This window comes from Falco naumanni, chromosome 4 (genome assembly GCF_017639655.2).
Source record: "Falco naumanni isolate bFalNau1 chromosome 4, bFalNau1.pat, whole genome shotgun sequence".
Classification (NCBI taxonomy): Eukaryota; Metazoa; Chordata; class Aves; order Falconiformes; family Falconidae; genus Falco; species Falco naumanni.
The window spans coordinates 55,010,091-55,034,556 of NC_054057.1; the positions used below are offsets into that span (position 1 = coordinate 55,010,091).

Below are 24,466 nucleotides of genomic sequence, written 5' to 3' on the forward strand. Positions count from 1 at the left end.
CTGTACAAGCCATATAATACAGCCTTCCTTGCACCTTCTGGTTTTACGCATATTGAATAAACGCTTTGCTTTGGATAAAGTGATTTCCGTGTATCTGCTTTCAAATAAAAGACTATTTCAAATGAATGCACCTGGCAGTATTAAGTTCTAGATGAGCTTAAAGATGTTAAAACATTTGTTGCATTAGTCTATCTATTAACTATTATAAAAATAATTGGAAGAACATCCAAAATTAGTGGTGGGGTTTGTTTGGTGGTGATTTTTTTGTTTGTGTTTTTCTTTTTTTAATCTCACTGCTGAAAAGTTTTTCAAACCTTTGTTTTTGATTGATGATGCTGGCTTGTAGTCATTCTGTGATCAGCTCATTGCCAGTTACAGCAATTTTCATTATAATATTCTACTTTCTAACAGAAATCCTTGCTGCTGTGTTCAAGTGTGTAGTTTGCTGTATTGAATTTCATTCTGTTTCCATTATTGCAGTTCTTTTTCTTTCTGTATGGTACCTTGCTCCTCCCCTGTGCCAGGGTGGTGGTGTCTCACCTTCATGTCATCAGTACATTTTAAGTTTTGTGTAGATATTTATAATGTAAATATTTAAATAAGAATTCTTGAACAATGCCACATCTCTCTGGTGTGATAGTTTCCATTTCAATCCTGTCTTTTCATGTGCTTCTCTACTAATCTTTTCAAATTCTGCAAATAATTTTTAGATACCCCTATTGCACATGTTTCAGTGCAATGTAGAGAGATGAGAGACATTTGAATTGAGTGCCGTTCTGCCTATTTTCTGTTCAGTCTTTGCTGAAACCATTGAGAAACTTTCTTTGCTGTAATACAGCAGTCAGCCAGCAAAGAATGACGTTGGTTTGGTTATTCTCTTTTATCCTTCTTGTGACATCCCCAGGGAGAGCAGAGTAAAAGCACAGCTGTGATGGATTCTAGAGGAACAGCTAGACTAAACGTGATGATCACACCAGGGAGTTTTTTGCTTTTAGGTTTTTTTTCAAGAAATAAGGAGCAAACTCTTCTGTTGTACTTCTCTGTTCCTGACTGTGGGGTAGCAGTGTGGGGGTTGCTCAGTTAGTTTGTATATAACTGATTTGGAGCCCAGGTAGTCCTGTGTTTGCTTGTGTCCAGGCTGTCGTGCTTGGTAATAATTTTTCCACTGTTTTTTTGACTTGTCACTAAGCTAAAGAAGGCACAGAAGAGTGTAAGGTGCTGGTTATCCTATGTAACAGTGGAAGAGCTTAAGGGAAGGAATTTTCTTTGCACCAGATATATTAAATAGTTTTGAATGAAAGGTATAGAAATTAATTTAATGTATGTTTTTGTGTTTATGGCTGCTTGTGATTTGCTTTTGGGCTTCTTTCTAATGTGATGTTACTGCATTTTAAAAGTAAAGTTTCTATTTAAATTTTCTGAATACTGTTGGCAATGCAGATGCAAGTAAGTGCTCAGGTCATACAGAAAAATAGTTTAAATAAAAACAAGCTGCATGCTATTTCCTCTACTTGCCACCAAATTTGCTTTGGGTTTTGTTGTTGTTTGGTTGGTTGGGGACTTCTGACTTCTTAGAAGTCCTTCTGGCATGACATGATTTTATGATGTGGTCTGCAGCATTGACATCTTTCTTTAGCTGGGAAAGTACATATTATTTTCTTTATATTGATGTACAGATTAATTTTATACTTGTAACAAACTTTTTCTTGATAGTATATTCCATTGGTTTAGGTCTTTTAATTTGTGGAGAATGTTTTAGGGCTGTTCTTACCTTGAGTGTCTCTTTATTTTGTAAGTTACATTCATGTTTCTCATTAGTTCAACTGCCTATTGTTTGCAAATCTAACTGGATATGACAGTGTTTCTTATTATTCTGTTTACCAGTTGAGATGTCCATTTGGCTTCACTGAACTTGTGATTGCATTAGTAAAGCTTGTGTGGATGTGTTTCATTGACTTATTCTGAAGTATGTGTGTTAATTCATTTTGGTTTTCCTCTTGGCATGTGTTTGCTAAAGCTTTAAAATACAATACTATAGAGGTCTCTGTATCTATGCATGTTTCACAAAATGCCCTGCTTAGCACGTCTTTCCTCTTCAATTCTTTCTTTTGATTCATTAGTTTTGAAGGCATAGCAAAGACTTCTGACCTGTTTCTTACATGTATTTGTGTCTAGACATAGGTAGGTTCTTTGACTTTCTTTCAAAGTCTTGGGTTTGCCTCTCATTAGTATTAATGAGTGCACACACATACCTCTGGATATGTGAGATACTTGAAATCTTGTGCATCATGTTGTTTTAAAACAACTGATAAATAAAAGCTGGAATATACAGTTAAGTTTATGGTAGTAGATGTGCTCTAGCCCTTACGGGTGGTGTAGGTGACTCATTTAATCTCACTGTTTGTCTTGCTTACCTCGCTTATGTCAGCAAATGAAGAGCCATGGATTTTCTCAGAACTGCTGTTCTAAGTTTTAAAAGTCACAAGGAAGAACTGGTGATGCAGGTGACAAGCATAGTATTAGAACTTTTCTCAAGATGACTCTTTAAGAATTTGCATATCATCTCTGGAGCTTGTCTAATATGTAAGTTAAAGAGCCTGAGCACCCAGACACAGCAGTTCCTTCTGCCACTACTTTAATAAGTTTTCATGGGATTTTGGATTGATTTTGTTTCAAGTTCTGAAAGTAAACAACTCTTCGGAATATAGACAGGGGGAGAGAAAACTTCCAGTGATTTGCTTGATCCAAAACTTAACTAAATTTTCTTATACTTTTTAAGTGCTCTGCTCAATACATAAAAATTACCATAGTAAAGAAGCTGTCATATTGTCAGCTTTATGAAGATATACTTTTATCAGTAAGGTGTTTCCACAGATATTTGTGGTAAGATGCAAAGACAGTATAAAATGGAGACTTTGTAAGATAAACCTAGCAAAGGAAAGTGAAGAGAAATCAGAGTTTTTGCTGAAAAGAAAAAAAAATGTGGGCAAGCAGAATTTTTCTGCTTTTGCTTGTATTTCTAGTTTCAGTCTTATGTTTTAAGTTTTACCGTCAGTAACTGTGCTGGTTTTTGATGTTTGGAAGTGTGAACTTACTGACATTACCATTAAAAATGGAGGCCTTGAGAGCTTGCATCTGCTCAGCTGTTAGCAAAAGTGGTTTCTGAAATATGTTCAGGTATTTTTAAATACTGCTTTATAATTTCCTTGTTTATTCTACATATACTGAGTAGGTGGCTGTTTGTCTATGGTCAGCTGAGAAAATAATAAAGTTTACTATTTGTCTGCCTTACATTGTCTAGCCATAGCTCTTCTGTATGCTACAAAATCCCAAATAAGATGTGCTGCTTTGTTACACCAATTTTAAGTAGCTCAATTCAAGAATTGAGTTTAAGGAAAACTCAGTAGATAATGCGTCTGAACCACTTTTGAACAAATTGTGCCCAAAAAGGAATGCAATGGTGACTTTCCCAGCAAGGTTTCTTTTGTGATAAGATGCAGAAAACAGTTTACAAGTCTAGAAGAATTTGTCAAGGACACTAAAGTCAAAGAAAACAGTATTGGTGGAAACAAAGGAGGAGGATCCTGTCTACTTAAAGACTGAATAGAGAAAACATGATAGTGATGAAATGTCTAAAGCAGTCATTCCGAAATACTATATTACTCTGTTTTCATTTTATAAAATGTGTATTTCTGTTTGCTTTGAAATTCTGTATAGCTCTTTGCATATTTATCTACTTCACAGCTTTAATTTTTTCCAGTAATAGTCAAGTGTTTCTTCAGGACCAAGACTCTTGGAGCCAGACAGCTGAAAAATCACTGTCATCTCCCACCCATCAATTTTTTTTTGTCATTTAATCAGGACAGTATCTTCTCTCAGTACAAGGCAGCTGTTTTCCGCTCCTGCTGGGTTTCTGCAGGCTGTGTTTGGCATGTTATCATTGCTGAGAACTGTAGGAGTTGTTGCTTCACATGAAGGCAAGCTAATCAATAGTATCTTACCTTGTTCCAGACTCAGAATGATCTGCTGTTTTGACACGGCTCTCTCCTGCAAGCCCTTTTCACATGGTAACGCAATCTTGAAAACATTTTTTAAGGCAGCTTCCCTTGAATTCTGTCACCAGAGGCAGGAGATTGCGCTGTTTGTAGATGCTTCCAAGCTGGGGCAATGTTACAAGGCTTGCATATTAAATATCTCACTTGAACTGTTTCTTAAAGCCCTTTCCATCTATTGTTTTTAATTCTTTACTCGAGACTTGATTCTAGCATGCTGCTTACAAGACAGACCGTAAACAAATAAATTCAGGGGAAAGTTGGGGACCGTTTAAACGTTTATAATTTTTTTTTATAGTGTTTGCCTGTATTTTGAATGTATGTTCTCACCTTAGCCTCAGTATACTTCTCTTGTTGAGACTTGCCTGTATTTTTGTTGATGTGTGTGTTTACTTGTGCTGTTTTATGTTGAAAATTGATTTGGCTAAATTGATATTTCCTTTTGTTGTTCCTCATATGTAAAAGTAAGCGTCAACATCTTAATGTACTATTAACTTCATACACTGTGGAAAATGGTGCCCATTTAGCCATAGCAATTTTTTCAGCTAGTTTAACTTTTTATCAACATAAAAACTGTGAGTGAAAAATGGTTTAAATGAAGGAATCCTGAAGATAGGAATGGTGTTGGCTTCATATATGTCTCAACCTAGCTGAACGGAACATGTAGTAATGTCTTTTTTTTTTTTTTTTTTGAGATACGATTGCGGGATTTGCAGTTCCTTGATGCTCTAAAGGCTCCCTTCTTGCTTTTTCATTATTGGAAGACCTAATAATTCTTAAAGCCAGGGGAAAATGCATAAAGAATGTCATCTATCATATTTTATACTGTTTCTGGGCAGGGTTCTCTGTATTTGCCCATTTATCAAGGAGAAGCTTTGAAATGTGATAGTAAATGATATGGTATTCAGAATTTTCTCTCCCAACTCTCTTTCATGGCCCTTTTGCATGCATGAGCCATTTGGCTTCTCTTAGTCTCCTTCACTGCAGCTTGGGATTGACTACCTGGCTGCTCTATTGCAGTAGCTTCTAATTTTTGTCTTACCAAGTTTTTCCCCCTGTAGTTGCTTTTGTCGTGCGGTTGAGGATGTACTGCAGGAAGTACTCTTCCGAAATAACATCTCTACCTTTTATGGGTTGCTGTCTCCAAGGAACTCAGCACAGAAAGTGCTAGAGAAAGACTAGAAGAATTGTGACATGTCTCATCAAGAAGACACTTCCATGCAATTTTGGTCAGTTTAGTAGTTTAATTCAGTTCCTAGTATGTTTTAGAAATACTGTAACAGTCCAGCAGTGGGGGTCATGAGGTATTTCAGTTTTTCATTAATAACCCCTCTTGTTATTTTGGAGTTTCACTAAAGAGATGTAGCTGTTTCGCTGCCGATGATGACAAGCTTTGCACTTCAAGGAAAAACATAGTGACTTTGGGTACAGCTTTGGTAACATTTTAACACTTCCGTGAATTACTCTGTTCCAGAATGGTTTGGATTTTGGTCACCTAAAGCCAGATCATTTGTGTCTTGGAGAACCTGGGTCAGACTGTTATTACAGCTTGTTAATGACATCAAAAACACAATGTCAGTTATTTTATAATTGTTTTTTCCGAATTTTGCAAAGCAGACGCAGTGTTTTAAAATTATCATAGTTGGTTTTGGTTTACTGCGTGTAATTCTTCTGGAACACCTTTGTACACTATAAATTATATCAGCCTGCTTAGTAAGGTTTACAACTTAATTCTCATTAACATTGTCATGTGAACAATGATTAAAGTATTCTTTCATTTGAACCAAACTAAGCTTTACCATTGAGGTACTTTTGTTCATTTGAAGTCGCTGTCCTGTAGCAGTTGATTTGAAGAACAAAAATAGAGGAATCAGGCATAGGGAAGAAGTGAGAACAAGCAGGTAAGAGGAAGGAAGAAGGTTGACATTTGAAATTGCTAGGATTATTGAAAAATTCACTCTTTACTGTTTTCTTCTCACCTATAATCTGATTCTAGGAGCCAAAGTAAATAAAGCTAATTTAATATATGTCATGAAAAAAAAAACACCAAAATCACCAAATCTAAAAAAAAACCCTAGCTTTTTGCCTAGGAGTTGTTTTTAACCGTACAGTCACTTTTCTTGAATTTTTATGATTTTTTTCATTTCAAATTATTCAGTGGGATTTTGTGCATTGTTTTTTCTTCTGCAGTGAACTGCGGGACAGAAAAAACTAAATTACGGTTCTTACAGATAAAGAATTTCATTCCCTATCACAACACACCACCTTTAAAACTATAGTTCAGGATTCGGCTTTCAAAGGACATTTTGCCCAGTTGCCACATAGACCATATTTTCTAGTACAAAATAAAATAAATTTTTCTATATCCCTGCTGGTATTTAAGAAAATAGAATAATAGTTTAAACTGAGTAAATGTGAATCAAGAACTTCACACTTCTCTGCTTCTGATATGTTTTTGTAATTATTTTGGCAGGTAAAGTATGGATACCTTAGTATCTAATTAGATTCCACTCTTGGATGTGGATCTTCAGTGAAGTATTTAAAAATTTGAAATGTCTGAATAGTGTGATCATGAAGTGAGAGGCAGTAGCAATGTGGAAGAAATGTGGCTAATGTAAAGTCTAAACTCTTTTGGTGAAAGAAATAGAAAAAGATTTTAATTTTGAACTGTCCATTTATTGAGAAAGAAAGCTTCTATTTATTTTTCTGGTGTTTCTGATGTAATTGTTGCTCAATCGTGAATACTTTGATCCTTGAGTAAGTCTGTGTACGTTGCTGTATTTGTTTTGTAAGTGTTGTGTTAGTCTAATTGAGGTTTGTAGAATGGTTAGCTGACCTGTTTTTTCTTCCCTCACCAGTTGTTAGATGGATTAATATTTTAGATTTCTACTGTCTGAGATGTGCTGTTATCAGTAACTAACTTTTCAAGTCAATCAGCTAGTGAAAAAAATAGGAGGATAAAAAGATACAATATTAAAGTGAAGAAGTTTTTAATTAAAAATTTGTTTCTAAAATAATCTGATAATTATCAGGTTATCTGACTTTGTGCCTACCCAAAATTTAATTTTAAAGTAGTACATAATTTTTACTTATTTTTCTATTACTTAACAGATTTATTATAACAGATTTATTGTTAACTTTCCAGTAAAGCTAGTACTGTGCTTCAGCGTGTTAAGGTCTTTGGAATTTTTATGAGTGGAAAAGTATATGATAAATGTGAAGAAATATTTATTTCACATTTGTTTATGACACATCCCCAGCTTAGCACTTTCTTTTAATTAGCATCTCAAGAAACAGAAAATGTTCTTTTCTTTAGAGACATAAAACACACTTTCCTGTTTATGTGCTAATGCACAGTAGAGTATCAATGTCCCAAATGTTGGCAAAGCGTTTGGTTTAGAGTTTTTCTGGGTACCTGTTTTGGGAGTTTGGTTCTTAACAAATGCAAATATTTTGATGTAACTTTTCAGTCTTTATAGTAGTTCTTTGCTTCGTAACCTGTTACCATCATGATTCTGACCTGTTGATTAGAAAAAGGAGCACATGATAATGTGAGACCAATTTAGATATAGTTAGGTTTTGTATCATCTTCAACATGTTGATTCTATTTACAAGAGGAAGGCAAGCATTCATTTATGAACCACAGTTCCTCCACAGGAGGAGCATGTCTTCTCAGATGAAGCACAAGAAAAGTAGTACATTTTTAAACTAGGGGTTTTTTTTTTTTTTTGAGATTTTTCTTCTGATTTGCTTTGTCCTGAGCCTTCCATGACATAACAACTGTTTGTATCCCTACCTTTTTGTTTCCAAGTATATGAAAAAAATGCTATGCATTTGTCTGCATAGCAAGTAGTATTGACAGTGCACATTGTAACTCGCTGTTTAGAGTGAAACTGTGTCTTGTTCCTTCTTTGGTCCATAAGAAATAAAAGTGCTAGAGATTAATCCCTGCCAGCTGTTGTAAAGGGGCAATGACTAGTGCATGTATTCTAATATATACATTTTAGGTTTAAGGAATAAATTTTATTCAGTGAGAGTACTTTCCATAAACCATCAGTTTTTTTCTGGTGCATGAATACCGTTTTTCTGACATTGCCCAGTTTCATCTGCAATTTTGCTGAGCTGAACAGAAGCGCAATGTCATTTCTGGCAGGTGAATCTACTTAAATGATCTTTCTCATAACAACTGTATTTCTGGAACACAGTAGCAAATGAGGAGGGAAAAGATGGGTTACTTAGGCAGCATAAGACAACTTCCCTTAAGCTGGTTTGTATGGCTTCATCTAAAGGGAAGCATTCTGATTTTTCAGCCTCACCTATTCCTTTTTCTCTCCCACTGCAGCAGTGCTGCTGGCTTCCTGCTGCGGTGCCAGGAGGCTGTTCTGTGGGAGCTCACCCTCTGAGTGCTCCCTTGGCACTGAAGTCGAAAAGCAGAGTCAGCCTTAGAGTTTTCAGGCTGTAGGTTTTTTCAAGATGAATGCTTTGAAAAATGCACCTTTCTTGAACTCCAGATGTCGAATAGGTGGGTACTAGAATCAGGGGAGAGAGATTGTTGCTACAAAGACATTTCTGAGGAGGTTTTGATGCTGAATAGACGATAGGCATTGCAGATGCTAAGGGCAGTCTGTGAGGTGTAGGGAGCAGACAGAATGGACTAGGGGCACAGAAAGAGACTGAGAGAGAAGCAGCAATAGCCCAGAAATGAAAGCCGAAAAGCCTAGCTGAGAAACATGAAAGGGCCTATGTTCCTGAAGGAATTTCCAGTGCAGGTTTCCTTTATTCAGTAACATTCACTGAAATAATTTACTGAAAGCTCTGAAGTGAAATTGTGCAGTGTGTGTTCCAAACTGTTGAACTGTGTTTCACAAAGACCTTTTCTTCCTTTTTGCATGACTTGAGTAGAAAACACTTTTTTCATAATACACCCAAAGAAATCTTCTGTATTCTTTTTTCTCTTCCTCCCCCCACCACCCCATCCCCCTACCCCGGGTGTCTTTCTTAAATGCACCTCTAAGCATTAAGGCAGTGACATACTGGTTCACGTTGAGGTGGCACTCTGTTGTTGGGCATTTTGTTTCAAGATTTTAAAATCTGTCTATACCAAGCTATATTGGGAGCTTATGCGTTAAAAAACAGGGAGAACCTGATCTCTGAAAAGTGAAGCAAGCCCTCTAAAGGAAAATAGCACTGTCTCTTAGATCAGGATAGTACCTTTTCCCTCAGCTAGTGCTTCGGTTTGCTGGTGGGACTGACCCATTTTGGTGCTTTGTCGTAGAATATGAGAATACGGATACTTGGGCTCTCCCTTTCTCCTGTCTTTCTATGCTCAGCAGCAGTAGCATAATCCTTCAAGGTCTACAAAAGAAAGAAAATGACAATACAGTGCCCCCAGATTTTAAATGTGGAACAAGGAAATACATAAAACGTTCTTTTAAACATCATGAAAATACTTTCAAATTTTTATCCCATTCAGCATATAAGAAGACTGGAGTTCTATGTATGTATTAAAAAAAGGCAGGAAACAGTACCCATCTTTTAATGAGCATGCTAACAGTAAGCCCACAGAAACTTACACAAGGAAGAATTAGCAGTACCACCTGTCGCTCCTCACTTTTGTAGGTATTTGAATGCAACCTTCATTTTCTACCTTACTACTACCTCACTCGTGGCTGCTTCTTATTTATATATTTTATATTTAGTCTTTTCCATAACTAATGTGGATCAGTCTGTTGTGGTTTTTTTTATGTTGGTGCTTAAGGGTCTAATTTTGCCTTTATGTGTTGGTTACATTTATGAAAAAGGACTAATCAGACTTTTGTAGTTAATATTGATTACTTTTAGTCAAGGGTGGGTTCTCATTACGCTTTGAGCATTACAGAAATAAAAATGCATCTTCCTTGCCTTCAGAAGCTTTCTCTGTAATAGACAGCACAACGATAAAAGGAAAAGATGCCCCTACGGGACAAGTTCTAGGTGTAGCAGCTGAGCTGTAGCGTTGTTTGGTTAGCGTTAGACAGTTGGCTAGTCTTGGGTTTGTAGCAGTTTCGCTTTTAAACAGTATTTCATTTAAGCATCACGTGCTTTTTTTTTTTTTTTTGAATGAGAACTTTAAAGTTGAGGTTCTTTAATGAAATTAGAGTTCTAAAGTGGTTTTGATTATTCCAATCAAAAAGAGTCTGAGTAATATTTTTCTTGCTAATATAAATTACATTATGGATTTTCATTTGGGGTTTCGCCCATCCTCAAAAAAAAAATCATACAAGCATATTATAATTTAAAACTCAGGCGTACTCATATTAGTCTGTTGGCATCAGTTTGCTTTTAAGCACTAGCCTAAAAACTACTTCTGAGATTAGTGTACTCAGCAGCTTGCAAAATCAAACCATTAGCAAAAAATAGTTTTGAACTCCCTAAAGATTTTGTTACTGACTTCCATTAGTGTAAGTTCTGTCCCAGAGTTACAGATTGAGCATAAATATTGCAGGCATCAGTATGAAGTAGTGCCATTAATGCACAGGTGTCCTTGAGTGTTTTTTTTAATAACATGGAACAAATCACGCATGAGAGAGACATCTTAATGAATCTCCATAAATGTGGACCAACTGCCCTTCATGTGTGAGTGCCTAACACTTGGTAATAAATACAGACATAACTAATATTAAAGGTATTTTTTTCTAATGATCTAGGCTACTATTGACAGTCATCTCTTTATGTGAAAGAACTAATATTGTTAATTTTCATTTATGTAATTGTCCTCTCCATTCCTCAGATCTGACCTGGGAATGAAAAGCAGACAGATAATGGTAGGTCTTCTCCCAGCAACGAACTTGTACCATGAATCATAGTCAGAAATAATATTAAGAATAACAATCCTATTGAATAATATTAATTGAAGAACTGATGAAGTGGCATGTTCACAAATCAGTGTTTCCCATAAGCTTTTTTAACAGTGTGTTTTTTCTTCAGTGATATTAATATATTCCTTCAAAGATGCCATGTGCCTCTTCAGTACATCAGGGAGGGAAAGTAGCTGTTATGAAATAAATAAATAAATACATATTTGCTTCCTGGAGCATCCAACATTGGTAAAACAACTTGATACACTCTAAATATATTGCAGTGACATGGTCTCACTTCAGATATGATGAGAAGACGTGTATTCAAGGTGCAATCTAGACAGTTCTAGCCTTCTCACTTCCAATTTTTAATTCATAAAATAATATTCCCTTCTGTTTAAAGAATTTTCCCCCACTCTGCTGCTGTATGAAATTGCCTTGTAATGAACTGAGAAGAGTGGTGGATTCTGCAGAATAAATAGTGACTCTGGATCTAAATAAGCTGTTGTCAAATTTCCAAGCAAATACCGCTATTTTTTTCCCCATCAATTACTGCAGGTTGTTATGGCAATATTAGGTGTTATTTGTATGGTATTTCCAGGGAAATGTGTTGACAAATCGTAAACCTTTGAAAGCAAATAGAGAGTTTGAGAGAAATAATACAAAAGGACAGTTCTGTTGCTATCATCGTTCTTTGGGCTTTGTGAGGAAAACGCTCATTTTCCAAAATGTAAATGGCTTTGATACGTTTGAATAGGTAAGAGTTTCAGGTTTTTCAGATGTCGTACCAAATGAGGTTTTTTTAATGGGAATAACTTGAAATAGATGGTGGATTTTTGGGAAGACTGTTGCTATTACACATCCATCACATCAGAATGTGCCTTGGGCACCTCCAGAATGTTTGCTTTCTGTCAGGCGTAAAAATATTGTGATGGATAAATCCCCTGGTAAAGGTCAGACCTGGCAGCAATGCTCACTCATCTGAGAAACTAAAAGGTCAGAATACTCCTGAATCTGGTAAGACTAGAAGCTGAGCATCACAGAAACGTATGGTCGTACTTCCATTCTTAATTTTATGGGAGGCTGTTGTATTTGGTACTTCTGGAAGTTCATTCCTGTAGGGGAGTGCAGTGTTTAGTCTTATGCACCAGTCTGGTGTTTTTCAGCCTTCGCTGAACTCCTTTAATAGAAATAAATCTATTTTGTGGTAAACCATCTCTTGCCTTATGGGTATTTTTAGTAGGGTATTCGTCCTAGTACTGTGACAGCACTGTGATCTTAACGCTACCACAGAATTAGGATGATCATCTGATGCTAAGATTTCTATGCCATCAGATACAATTGGTTTTAGAAAATGATGATTGACTCTTGGTTGTTTTAACCATCTGAACAGTCTCCCTAATACAACTGGTCCGCTTACGTGAATTAGCTGAGCAGCCTGTGTCTCTTGAAGAGTTTTTAGATTATTGTGATTATTTAGCCTAGGAACCACAGCGAAGTAGACTTTCCACTGTGTTAGCATGTGGGCAGTCTATGGTTAGGACTTGTAACCTCGCTGTGGACTTACAGCCTGGTCCATGTGGAGCAGCCGGAAAATGCGCTGTCCAAAGTGTAACACAGAATCCAAAATACGACTCTCAGAATCTCAGACTGGCTCTTGCTCTTTCTCCAGGCCCATGTCATTGGTTGACCCAAATTATTTCCTCTTTGATAGTTTTGATGTATTATTCATGTTATTTCACTGCGGTTTTACTTTTGATAAAGAAGTGTGATTTCCGCATTTTACTGTAAACATTGTGAGAAAAAGCTTTTAGGACGTTATTCTAGTCCTAGTTTAGCTATAACCAGATAAGAAGAAAAATACCAAAACCTCCTTGGCCTGTCATTGGAGATTAAGGAAAAGCATTATGAAGAAATGGGACCGTGCTTTGTTTGACTGTGTGCTACTTATGAAACGGAAGCTTCCTCTGATTCTTTGTGTCTTAATCCTTCAAGAGTGTAAGAGGCCTGTTATACATAGAAACATTAAAAACCACACAGAATCTTTTAATGGAGAAAAGGAATTTTAATGTAAAAGAGACCAGGTGGGAATTGATGTTGGAACAGAAGTAAATATGTACATTTACTAAGGGAATCTGTGACATATAAAGTGTAACACTGTTTCCTGGCAGTTTTTTCCATTTGATGGCACTAATATCTCTATAATTAAGAGCAATGGAAGTATTTAGAGGAAAACTGTATACTGTTATAAACAATTCTTTTTTTAATTGAACAGCTGTAATTTCTACCAATGGAACAAACTATATTATAAGAAAATGATTATTAGTTTAAAATGCAAAGTTAAATGAATGCAAAATTAACAAACAGATGGTGAAGAATTATTGTGTTTTATTTTACTCCTGGGTAAAAGGGCTCATGCATGATTGTAAAAATGTCATCACACTTCGTAAACCTGAAAGCAAACAGAATTTGCAGTTGTGCACATCTGTTTTGGGACACTGCTAAAGGGTTAGAAGAATCAATGTTGTTTTCAAATAAGGGTATTCATCAAAAGGATATCATTTACTTAACAGTTATGGCTTCTGCTAAGCATCAGACTTAATGTTCTGTGGAATTCATTACAAAATTTGGCAGCTTTTTTCTTCACAAGCTACTGAGGCAGCATGCTGCAAAATGAAATGAACAGCCCCTTCTTATCCTCCCCTCCCTGAACCCCAGAACAACAGTTGAATTACCTGCTAAATGTTTGACCAGTAATTTCAGGGTTTTAAATTCTGGGTCAAGATGTCACACTTTATGATGCTTGCCCAAGGAGTGTCAGTGATGGAATAGGATGGAAAGGCAAGGGGCTTATTTGTTTATTTCAGTAGCTAGTGAATTAATAAAAAGGATTATGTAATGTTTGGGGATACCATATTTTGGGAAGAGGAATGGGAGAAATATGTGTGACTGATTTAGTCAAATTGAAAAAAAACTAAAAGCCCCAGCCAGATAAAGCATGTGAAGTTTTTATTACAAAAGAAATTATATTAATGTTTCAAGCTGGTAGTTTCAAAGTATTTCATCTAATTGCTTTGTTTGAGCTCAATTTACAAAAATTAGTGAACTGAAGATGCAGGATTTTGTTTACGATGACTGTGCCATTTGGAGAGTGCAATTTAGGAACAGGCAAGGAAATAGGAATTATGAACAATGAGGTACTGATTGCAGTCAGTGAGGAAGGAATACTAAGGAGGTGCTCACTAATGAGGAAGGTATTAAAGGCAGGAAATTCTTGTATTTTTTTATGTCTGTACATAATCCAGAGTTCCTTGTCATCCCATCCCTACTATTACCTTGTAAATTAGGTGTATCATTGAGTATATATAGTGACTTTTGCTGACATCAACTATTAAACAGACTTAATATAACTCAAAATCTTAGTTAAAAGAATGCATTATTAAGACTATAAAATCAAGCACACAAAGTTAGGACATGCCAGCAGACAGGTTGTCTGCACACAGTTAGTATCCTTTGTGGGTATGCCTCATTATGCAGTCTTCAATTGTATGATCACATGCAGAACAGCTAGTGCCTAGTTCAGTCTATAGGATGGGCATCGCTATCTTAGTAAAAATGTCTTCAGTATTACATTTTTCATTGTTCAATGTGCAGGCATGTAGACTATTCAAATAGCACTGAAAGAAAAGAATTACTCATTTCTGCATGAGTTTTTCTAGGATGTTTCTACTATAATACATGTGAATAACTTACCTATAAATTTTTCCAAACAGCAGAATTATGTGGCCTTTTTAGGCATCTTGGGCTCCATTTTCCCCAGAAATGGATGATTTTTATCTTTTTTTTCTTACTTAAAAATATCTGCTAATTTGGATGGCAAATTGAAAGAGTTTCAAAAAGACTCAGACTTACTTAAAAGTTGCGCTGATACTGCAGTTCTTTCTTTGTTGGAGTTGTGAGCTCACTATCTATGTAGAAGTCAAGACTGTGTTTTTAGGGGGGGGAAAGTAAGGTTAAGGACTAAAAAACTTAAGAAAAATTTTACTTAGTGCCCTGCCCAATATCATAAAAGAGCTCTATGAAAGAACTGAAACTAGAACTGTTTTTCAGGTCATCATTTAGTTGCCATAACTAAGTGGTTTCTTTCTCCCACAACTTTTTCAATACATACTTTTTTCGCCTCTACAAGTAAGCATAGTCCTAGAAGTAACAGGGTTTTTTTAAATGCAGAGACTCCTTTTAAGAGGTGTATTTTATCTGCTAAATCCATGTTTGATCTGCAATCCCTTTTGTGTTTTAGTGTCTATAAATATAGTTGTGCATGTGTGTGTTTATACCTTTAGCTGTGTGTGTGTGTTGCCTTGTGATTGTCTATGTCACTTGCTTGCATCAGGGGGGAAAAAGGAGAAGGCAGACATCCCAAACTGCAGTTTTAAAACTTTTATGGCTAAAAATTAGACCTCTGCTTTTTGAGCTGGCTAAGTAATAGTGACATGGCACTAGGAATCAGAGGACAGCATACTTTTCCTCCTTGTAGTTGTCATCCAATTTCAGTTGCCTCAGACTTGTTCAAGCTGATTTTTTAGCCACTTCCACTCTTGCTTGTTCTTCCTGCATCCCCTCTCCTTAACCTTTCTATTCCTATTTCCCTAGGTTCCTTTTGAGACCTGTCCCTTTGCCATTTACTGTGTCTTAGCCCATGAGTTCCCTCAGCTCTGTACCCAATTTTTAGTGCCCATTTTTAGTTATTTGGCCCTTGAAGCCAAATAACTTAAAGTCACCCTGCCCCTCTTTAGCTTCCATCCCCGTCCATGGTTTTTCTTCCCAGTCTCATCAGACTTATTCACACAGTGCAGTTAGTCCCTTTTGTCTCTTTGACCCATGTATGTCTATCTGTCTGTGCACTGGATACTCTCATTCCCCAGATGATTTAGGTGACAGTAGTATCAGGAGCCTTGGGGATGTCTGCTTTCCATTCCAGGGACTTATTGTACTTAGGTTTGGAGTATTTACTACAGACTTCCTCTCTTTAATCCTTGTCAGACTGAAGCAATCTTTGCAGAAGGTACACGTAGTCAGATCAGTGCTAGAAATTGGAGAGGGTTGGTCATGATCAATGAGAGCAGATTTTTCTGTGATTTTTCACTGACAAATTTTTGGAAGTGTTTTATGTTAAAAAAAAAAAAGTTTTCTCAAACTCGGTCACATCTGGATAGATCTGCAGGGTAAGGGCAAAAGTTGCATCCCCCACACTAAAATTCCTGCCAAATTGCAAGTCCTGCGAGTGAGGTTGTTTTTAAGTTGAGCAAAATGTTTTTCTTACTGACTTTTCTATTCTCAGAAATGGCTGGAAAGTTTTGGCTAAGCATTCCAAAAGAATTTAAGATAATTTAGGCATGTGTTATGTGAAGCTTCAGCCCAACTTCTCATCGTTCAGCAAGCTTCCATGAATAGAACAGTTTTTATATTGGAGGTCTTTGTAAGCAGTACTCATTCACGTCCCTTCATTGATGGTGCTATGCTGACAAACCTTTGGTGTGGACTATAGTTGCGTTACCAATAGAGAATTTTGGTCAATGTATAGGTGGACTTCAGCTCAAGACTGTCATCTAAACGTAGACCTCCCTGTGGACATGCCTACCTGTGAGCTGTGTTTAAATTCCAGTTACAGGCAATGGGGACTGGCCGGTATTGTCAGTGGAGCCTGAAAATGGACACTCACTGGTCAACTGGATTGTGATGAAGTGAATTCCATAAAATGACTAAGTCTCTATAAAGTGTAATGGGAGCTTAAACGCTCGGCTCGTATATAGACAGAGAATTTAGAGCTTGAAGTTTAGATGTCCTCGTCTCAAGCTTTGTGTCATTTGGAAGCAGTGTGACCGCATCAGCAGTAAATTCTCCTTTCACCGAGCTTCTGTTAAATGACTCCGCAAATGTAATTATGCCACCCTAGCTGTAGCTACAGAAGATCTGTAACATAGGCATAACCTATAGAATGCTTAAACCACTTCAGAATCCTTATATGTGACTTAGGAGTATAGGAGCTGAGCTGGATTAGACAGAAGCATTACTTCATCCCAGTGTCTTCCACAATGACCAGTAACAGATGCCCAGAGAAGATCATTAAACAACAAGCATGTAGCAATGTTTCCCCAAATTATTTTTTTTTTCCAAGCCTCCAACAATTTGTGGCTCAGACTGTGCTCTGCCAACAAAAAGAAATGTCTACACATACTTCTCAAGACCTTCTGAGCATGAATCAAGTGGAACTGGCACAATAGTCTGTTTTCTGAGTCTGCCAAAAAGCAGCCTTAAACCAAAGCTGATGATTTGTGTTCTTGCCTTGTTTGTCCTGAGGTTGCTGATGCTGAAGCCTAATAATCACAATTTAAGTTACATTAAACATTACTGACCTTCTCATTGTTGACATGCTAACTAACCAGGCTTGTGTGTGCCCTTTTGTCATGGTGGATAGTAGATGAGAATTAAGGGAATAGCTGGTTGTTAGCTGTGGGAAAGCTTAGACTCACTCAACACATTTACATTATCCTAAATCTTGTAGAAGGCGAGGAGGTGAATAAAAAAATGCTTTTCCTCATATGGAAAAAAGCAGCAAAGGCAGAGTCTGTGGAGGAAATCCTACACCTGCAGTTATTCTACTAGTTTATGTTAATGAAGAGGAGAGTACAACTTCAAGGCACACAAACCCTTCTGTGGAGCTTATGAATACACAGGGTTTGGGAACATCCCAGATGATATGAGGAATGATCTGTGCACCATAAGTTTTGCATGTTTTCCTTTACCTGTTTCAGGTTTCAAATAAAAAATGTTACCTCCCTCAGCAAACGTGCCTCTTACAGGTTATTAGCTTACCAAAACTAATACAAAAAACACCCCTGCAAAACACGGATGCTTTATTGTCCCAATTTTTAGGTGCCTTGAGATCAACTCCGTTTATTTCGTGTCATTTTTTATAAAGGTGAAAAAAGGAGGCAACTGGTGGGAAGGACGAACAAAGTAGTGACTTGTAGAGGGTTTGAAATCTCCCCACCTAATGAGACTTTTGCTTTCAGCCTTGATTACGTGTGTTGAGTCACTGATAGTGGTGTTACTCATCACCATTTCTATCTTCTTACCTTTGTTCCTTATTCCTGTATAGATAACTGGGCAGATTATAGACAGATGGAGTATCTAGTCAAGAATTCTGCATTAGAAGACAGTCTTCCTTAGTCATGTGTTGAGCTTGGCCTAATTGCATCTCTTCTGGTTGTCCACGATTTTTTTAGAAGTAAAGGTGGATAGTTTGTTTCTACAGTTGTGATTTACTGTTTTCTAAGTTTACTTCAGAGCATGAGGTGGACACTGTTACACGGTTTTATACATGCAATCTGTTAATATTGTAGTTCTAAATTGCAGCTATAAGAGAAAGCTGGATTTTAATTTCTTCAATTTTGATATGCATTAAGGATTGAGGAACGAAAATAATTGATGTCTGATTGACTGGCTTGTTACACATGTAAATAATTTCCAAATTTGTGACATGAATAACACAAAATTTACAAACTAGAAGGTAATTTCCAGTAATCCTGAAAATGCATGGTATTTAGTACCTTTTCTAATCAGTAGTTCAGTCAAATGCCATTAATTCTTTTTATGTTTTCACCTTACTGTATTGTGCCCTCAAATGCTTTATGATACTTAAAATAGTTATTTGATATTAGAGGTGCTAACGTGATTAATGTCTATAAGCAAGATAAAGCTTTTTCTAGTTGATGGAGTAATCAATTAAGATTATCAGAACTACCAGAGATCATATTTCATTAACCACTGTTTATATAAAATTTCTTTGCGGTCTTGTTAATGACAGGATGTTAAGGTCCAGTTCTCCTTGGTTACAGGTTTGTATGATAGCAGTATTTAGTAGGTATTACTTAAATCGTTAAACTAAGGACAGATGGCTTGTATGCATTTTTGGGTACACTGCCATAAAATTAAAATTGCTTATAGTTATCATAGGTTTCGTTGGCTGACCTTTTAAAAGATAATTAAGTTCATAAGCAATGAAAACCTTTTGTCGTTTTGCTTAAAAAACATTTTGCAATACCTAATACTAACATTTAACTTTACTTCACTAATCAGGCCGCAGTCGAAGTCCATATATTAGCATTTCTTTAATGGCTGCCTTCTAAGGATTGTTACTTGTCCCATTGCTGAGACAGTGGTATTGTAAAGTAATTCCAAGGGCAATAAAGTAATGATAAAATATGACCTGATTTGTTCCTAGTGCTATCTGGGTAAAATCTCACATTATCATAAACACAAACATCTTTTCTTCATTTGAACTTGCACTGAGTTTTGGAGTACTCAGTATGGAACAGCAGGAAGGTTGATGTGAAGTTGGAATACATCTTTTGATTAATTTATATTTTTTTTTAATAATGTGGAAATGTTAGAAAGATGTAAACAGTAAGCTGTTTCTCTTGTCACCATTTTATGGTTTGGCCATCTGTTTCCATTAAACTCAGTAGCATTTGTGACGTTCAGCTGAGCTTCCAAGCCATAGGCAGAACTAACCTTTTTGTTTAGTTATTTTGGTAGAATTAAGATTCTAGCGTAGCAGTTTGAGGTTTTATCTTCCCAGAAATTTTCTGTGTGGTTTCTGCTACTCAGTGTCGAGGAGGTGGTTGATCAGGTTTTCTTATGTTTTCTACTAATTCACTTGGTTCTTCCTCTTTCATTGTATTTGTATAACACAATGGGTTTAGTGAATAAGGGGAATTTTAAAACTCAATTAGATTGTGTAGATGTTTGCTTTTAAAATGAGATCCTTTTCTGTTTGCATGAAAAAATTAGATCTAAAAGAAAAAGGTAAAAAGGACCAAGTAAAAGGAGGTGTGGACAGTTTTAAATGATGGGAATTACAATAGTAAAAAGTAGCAGAGGTATGGATTGGATCGGAGCTTTCTTGCTGTGAATAAGTGCAGTAGGAGCTTGCTGGAGAAAACAGCTGGTAACCAATGAAGGACTTTGTGAGTAGGAAAATAGTCTGCTGACTCTGCTTTAGCGACATTTATTTTATTGAATATACTATGAATAAGTAATGAACTATCTCTGTAGCTTTCTGACACCTTGTAAAGTTTTGTTCTTGTAGAACAGGACTGTAGCATTATTTGATCCATGAACAAAACAGTGTTTGGCTTGCTTTGACAGCTTACCATTTTCCTGTACCTGTCCCTTGAATACTTGGATTTAGCTTCCACCCCTTCACATGATGCCTTATTTTGTGCTCATGCTAATGAAATTGGACACTCTGTACTCTGTTACTGTCCTCATACAATGTGGTAAAGGCACTTGCATTTTGTGTACAATATGATTTATTCCTTCCTTCTGCATCCTACTGTCCTGATGCCATAGTTTAGCAATAGCGTAGTAAAGTAGTATTTGTTACTGAGTTTATTTAGCAAAGCTTTTAATTTAGTTTTTTTTGGTTTTTTTTTTAATTAATATACTTCTGCTGTCTTTGCAAAGGTCAGTTAATTGTAATAGCTCCATACTTGTTCTTCTGGGGTCATGTGGCCTGGTTTCAGAGGGTGTTGCCTTCTAATCCTGGAAAAGTAACTCTTCTCATCAGCAGCTGTTGCCAAAAAAATCCCTTTGGGCATTTGTTTCTTCAGACTGCTTTATCACTCTTATAAATTCAGCAAATGTTGATATTCTATGCTTTTTATTTGCTTCAGAGGATATATACCACATTGTTTTTAAAGTGTGTGCTTTACACACACTTGGAGCCAAATCTTTTTCATTGCCAGTGCAGTTTAGCAGATGGGTTTAAAGGGTTCAGTTACGTGTAATTTGGGCTTCCATTTTTCTTCCAGCATCTTTACATGGTTGCTTAAATCAATATCAACATTTTTCAAGGCTTTGCAGTAATCCTGTAGTTTACTCATTTCTAATAATTTCATCATTTAGTCACACAGCATTTGGGAACAGATATATTCTTCATTTTGCATTTGTTATGTACCATTGTTGACTGGTGATTTTGAAAAACAGGTGTGTTGTTTAAAAATGCCTTTTATGTTGCTATTTAATCCATTATTCCCAGCTTTTAGTAAAAGTTAGATTCTTTGAGTGCTTGCAGTTCTTCTATAATTTTCTTTACCAGTTAGGTAGTTCTTAAGGGTTAATTATGGGATCCAACAAAGTGTCTGTTGAATACTTCTTTGAGGGACATGTTTTGGACCTTAGCTCTTCTCAAGTTCCTGTTCCTACTGGTTTTTACTGAGTAGTATCTTTGAAAAATGTGTGGGCTGCGAGAATTGGGCTTTAGCTATAACTGGGGCTTTCTCAATAGTAAAAAATAGTTTCTGGGTTGTATGATGTTTAATGTGCAGCTGCAGTTCATGAAGTTGGAGGCTTTGAGCTATATTTTCATGATTTCACATCAAAGTTCAGGATTTACCTTTTACAGCATCTTCAGCGAGTATTTACTGAATATATTGTTTCTTGCATCACTTCAGTTTTCTTGGCAGTCCTGAAATGTAATGACTATTGCTACCTTCTTCACCTGCTTCAGGAACTCTGTTATTGTTTCCTTACCTTGTCCCCCTCCTCTCCTCTGCATTTTGGCTAGTAAAGTAACAGAATACATCTTTTCCATACTGTTGGTGGGCGTTGGAGTCATGGGCAGAGGTGAGATGATGTGCAGTTCTGAAGACTGGACTAGCACAGAAACATTGCAGTAGCTATCCTTAGTGATCCGCTTTCATTGCTGTGCCAAGGCATTTTATCTTTTTATGTTGCCATTGTGTTTAGCATAAACTAATGTTTTTTTCTTTCTCTTGTCCATAAGTTGTGGTGCAGGCAGATATTTTGCTGAAAACATCAATTTCATCTGGTTTTAAGAATATCAATATAGCTGTTAACACAGGCAGCTTTGTGGTTTATATTTTCATATGAGCTGTTTTTGATATCTGTGGAATTGTAGTAGCGCTATTTCATGCCTAATTTTATGCCAGGCTTTGAAACAGAGAAGAATTACAATAATAAATATTGCCTGTATTCTAAGAATTAAGCAGATGCAGTATGTAACTTTTCTTTGGTTTGGTTTATGTTCATATTTGGATGTTACTTGACACTTGAGCTAGTATCAAACATGCCAGTGTTAGCATTATGTTTTTGTTATGAAAAATGAGAGTCCCCGAGCTCAGTTGTTGCTTATGCCTTCCTGGGAGCCACTGACCTGTTTTTTCTTAAGTTTACTCTAAATCTTATGGTGCTGTGCTCTAGCCTTAAAAAGTATTGTTGCCTTGGTGAAAAAGTGCAAAAGCATGTTGCAGTGCTTCAGGGACTGTAATGAATCCAAGAAAGAAAATAAACTGATTAACTGAATCAGAAAGGTGTGGGTGATATTTTACAAGCAGACTGATGGAATCTTTTCCCTCTTGGCTAGAGAACTGGAGGGTTGTTGGGTAGTTCTTCCTGAGAAATTATTTCTTTACAAATGTGACTATGGTCTCTAATAATAATAATGCTTATTTATGACTTCTTGAAGTTTGGTGGTGACATTTGTGTATCCTTGAAAGGAGCAATAAGTAGAAAGCGCTAGGTTATATAATGCATTCTCATCCCAGAGAGAATTGTATAATGTCAGTAAGATTTTTGGTAGAACATGGTATTTCATTCCCATTTGCATTTCTGATTACAGTGTCTACAGTTTTACATTAGAGCTTACAGAGCTATGTGGGTTTTAGTTATAATCTATTGACAGTGTAGTGTGGTCTGCTTTTATTACTCAAGTCTCCAAGCCTCTTTACTGAAGGCACAGCTCAAGTTAGGTAACATATAGAAGAAAAAATGCTTTTTTGTGACAAGAAGTGGTTATCAGAGTGCATTTAGACTGGGTTTTGTTAGACACTTTAAGTCAGAAAGATCTGGGAGTGCCACTGAAAGACACGGTCTACTGTTTCGTTTTCCTCAATATTCACTCCCTTCTACTTGGCAAGGTGTTTGTCTGTTAAGTGACGCTGGGGAACAGATCTGGCTGAAAAGTGAGGAAAAAAAAGTAGTTCTTGAATGATTTGTTATGTTTGTTTTTCAGCGATGTGCATATTGTAAGCACCTTGGAGCCACTATCAAATGCTGTGAAGAGAAATGTACCCAGATGTACCATTACCCCTGTGCTGCTGGAGCAGGCACATTTCAGGATTTCAGTAACTTGTCCCTCCTTTGTCCAGACCATATTGATCAGGCTCCTGAAAGATGTAAGTACACAGTATTAAAATGACACAATTAGTACCAGCTTTTATAAAAACTGCTCCGTGCTAGGATCAGCTTAAGAAAGCATTTGTTTAGATCTGTTTTCCCAGTTCATGTACCCAAGAATTCATGTTTCAGTTACGAGAAAGATAAAAGTTCATGCTCTTCTGTTTTTAAAGACTGAAAGTGGTGCACAGCAAAGTTAGTATTTTTCATTTTTTTTTCATGGCAGAACATGGGAAGGGTTTACTCATAAGGCTTGTCTTCTGTCAGGTTTTAGTTCAAATTGATAGGCTTGCTTACTTGCCCTAACTCAAGTTAGAGCAAGCATATTGCAAACACTTCAGCTAAATGATAGGCTTAGATCCGTTAGGAGCTTTATTTTGTACTTGTTCCAATGAAGAGTTGGTTCTATAGCTCTCAGTTTTATCTTGATGAAAATAAAACTATTTCTTTTTGTAAGACTTTATTATGGTTAAAATGGATGTACTTTTGTACGAGAAGAGTAGTTGAGTGTATCAGAAAACTGAATTAAAGGAGTAGTTATTAACTATATTAATTAAATTTGAATTTCATAAGAACGATCCATTTTTCTAAGCATAAGACCTACTAAAGACTTTCTTGGCTTCATTTGGTTCATTGAATGGTTCATAATTTTGAACGAAATAATAATTGGAAAAAATTATTTCTTTGTAGCAAAGGAAGAAGCAAATTGTGCAGTGTGCGACAGCCCTGGAGACCTCTTAGATCAACTTTTTTGTACTACCTGTGGCCAGCACTACCATGGGATGTGCCTGGACATACAAGTTACACCTTTAAAAAGAGCAGGTTGGCAGTGTCCTGATTGCAAAGTTTGCCAGAACTGCAAGTAAGTGAGACGTAAAGGACATGGAGGAGGACAGTGTGAGATCTATGTGCTGTGATTTTAAAGTATCTATTTTATTAACTGTTTTTCTTTTCAAAAAGTGTAGATTATTTGCCCAGGTATATCTGTTACGATATTGTATTAAGTAGCTGAACAAACTCTTGTGTTGGGAACTTTATTCTTTCTAGAGCTGAGCTGGAACTCCTGCATAACATTATACCCCTAGAGTTACCATTATTTCGGCAGGTTCTGGAGAGCAGCAAAACCTGACTTTTTCCTTCTTTTATACAGGAGGATTTTTCTCAAATTTACCAAATTAAAAAATTAGTTTAATGTAGTAGTACCTTTATAGACCGGGAATCTCTGTTCTTACTCAGCTGACATTACAGCTGTGCATGTACCACATACTGGGAAGGTGCCCCAGCATTAGGACGTCTCTTTCATAGTATCTCTCA

At 36.4% G+C, this 24,466-nt stretch overlaps 1 protein-coding gene across 14 annotated transcripts in view; it reads left to right on the forward strand.

Annotated features, from left to right (window-relative positions):
- KMT2C (lysine methyltransferase 2C) overlaps nucleotides 1-24,466 on the forward strand; it is a 198,498-nt gene that overhangs the window by 82,739 nt on the left and 91,293 nt on the right. For all 14 annotated transcript variants that reach the window (XM_040593317.1, XM_040593307.1, XM_040593312.1 and 11 more), the window contains 2 exons: nucleotides 22,989-23,151; nucleotides 23,843-24,014. In XM_040593317.1, the coding sequence (XP_040449251.1) occupies nucleotides 22,989-23,151; nucleotides 23,843-24,014 (335 nt within the window). The remainder of the gene's footprint in view (nucleotides 1-22,988; nucleotides 23,152-23,842; nucleotides 24,015-24,466) is intronic.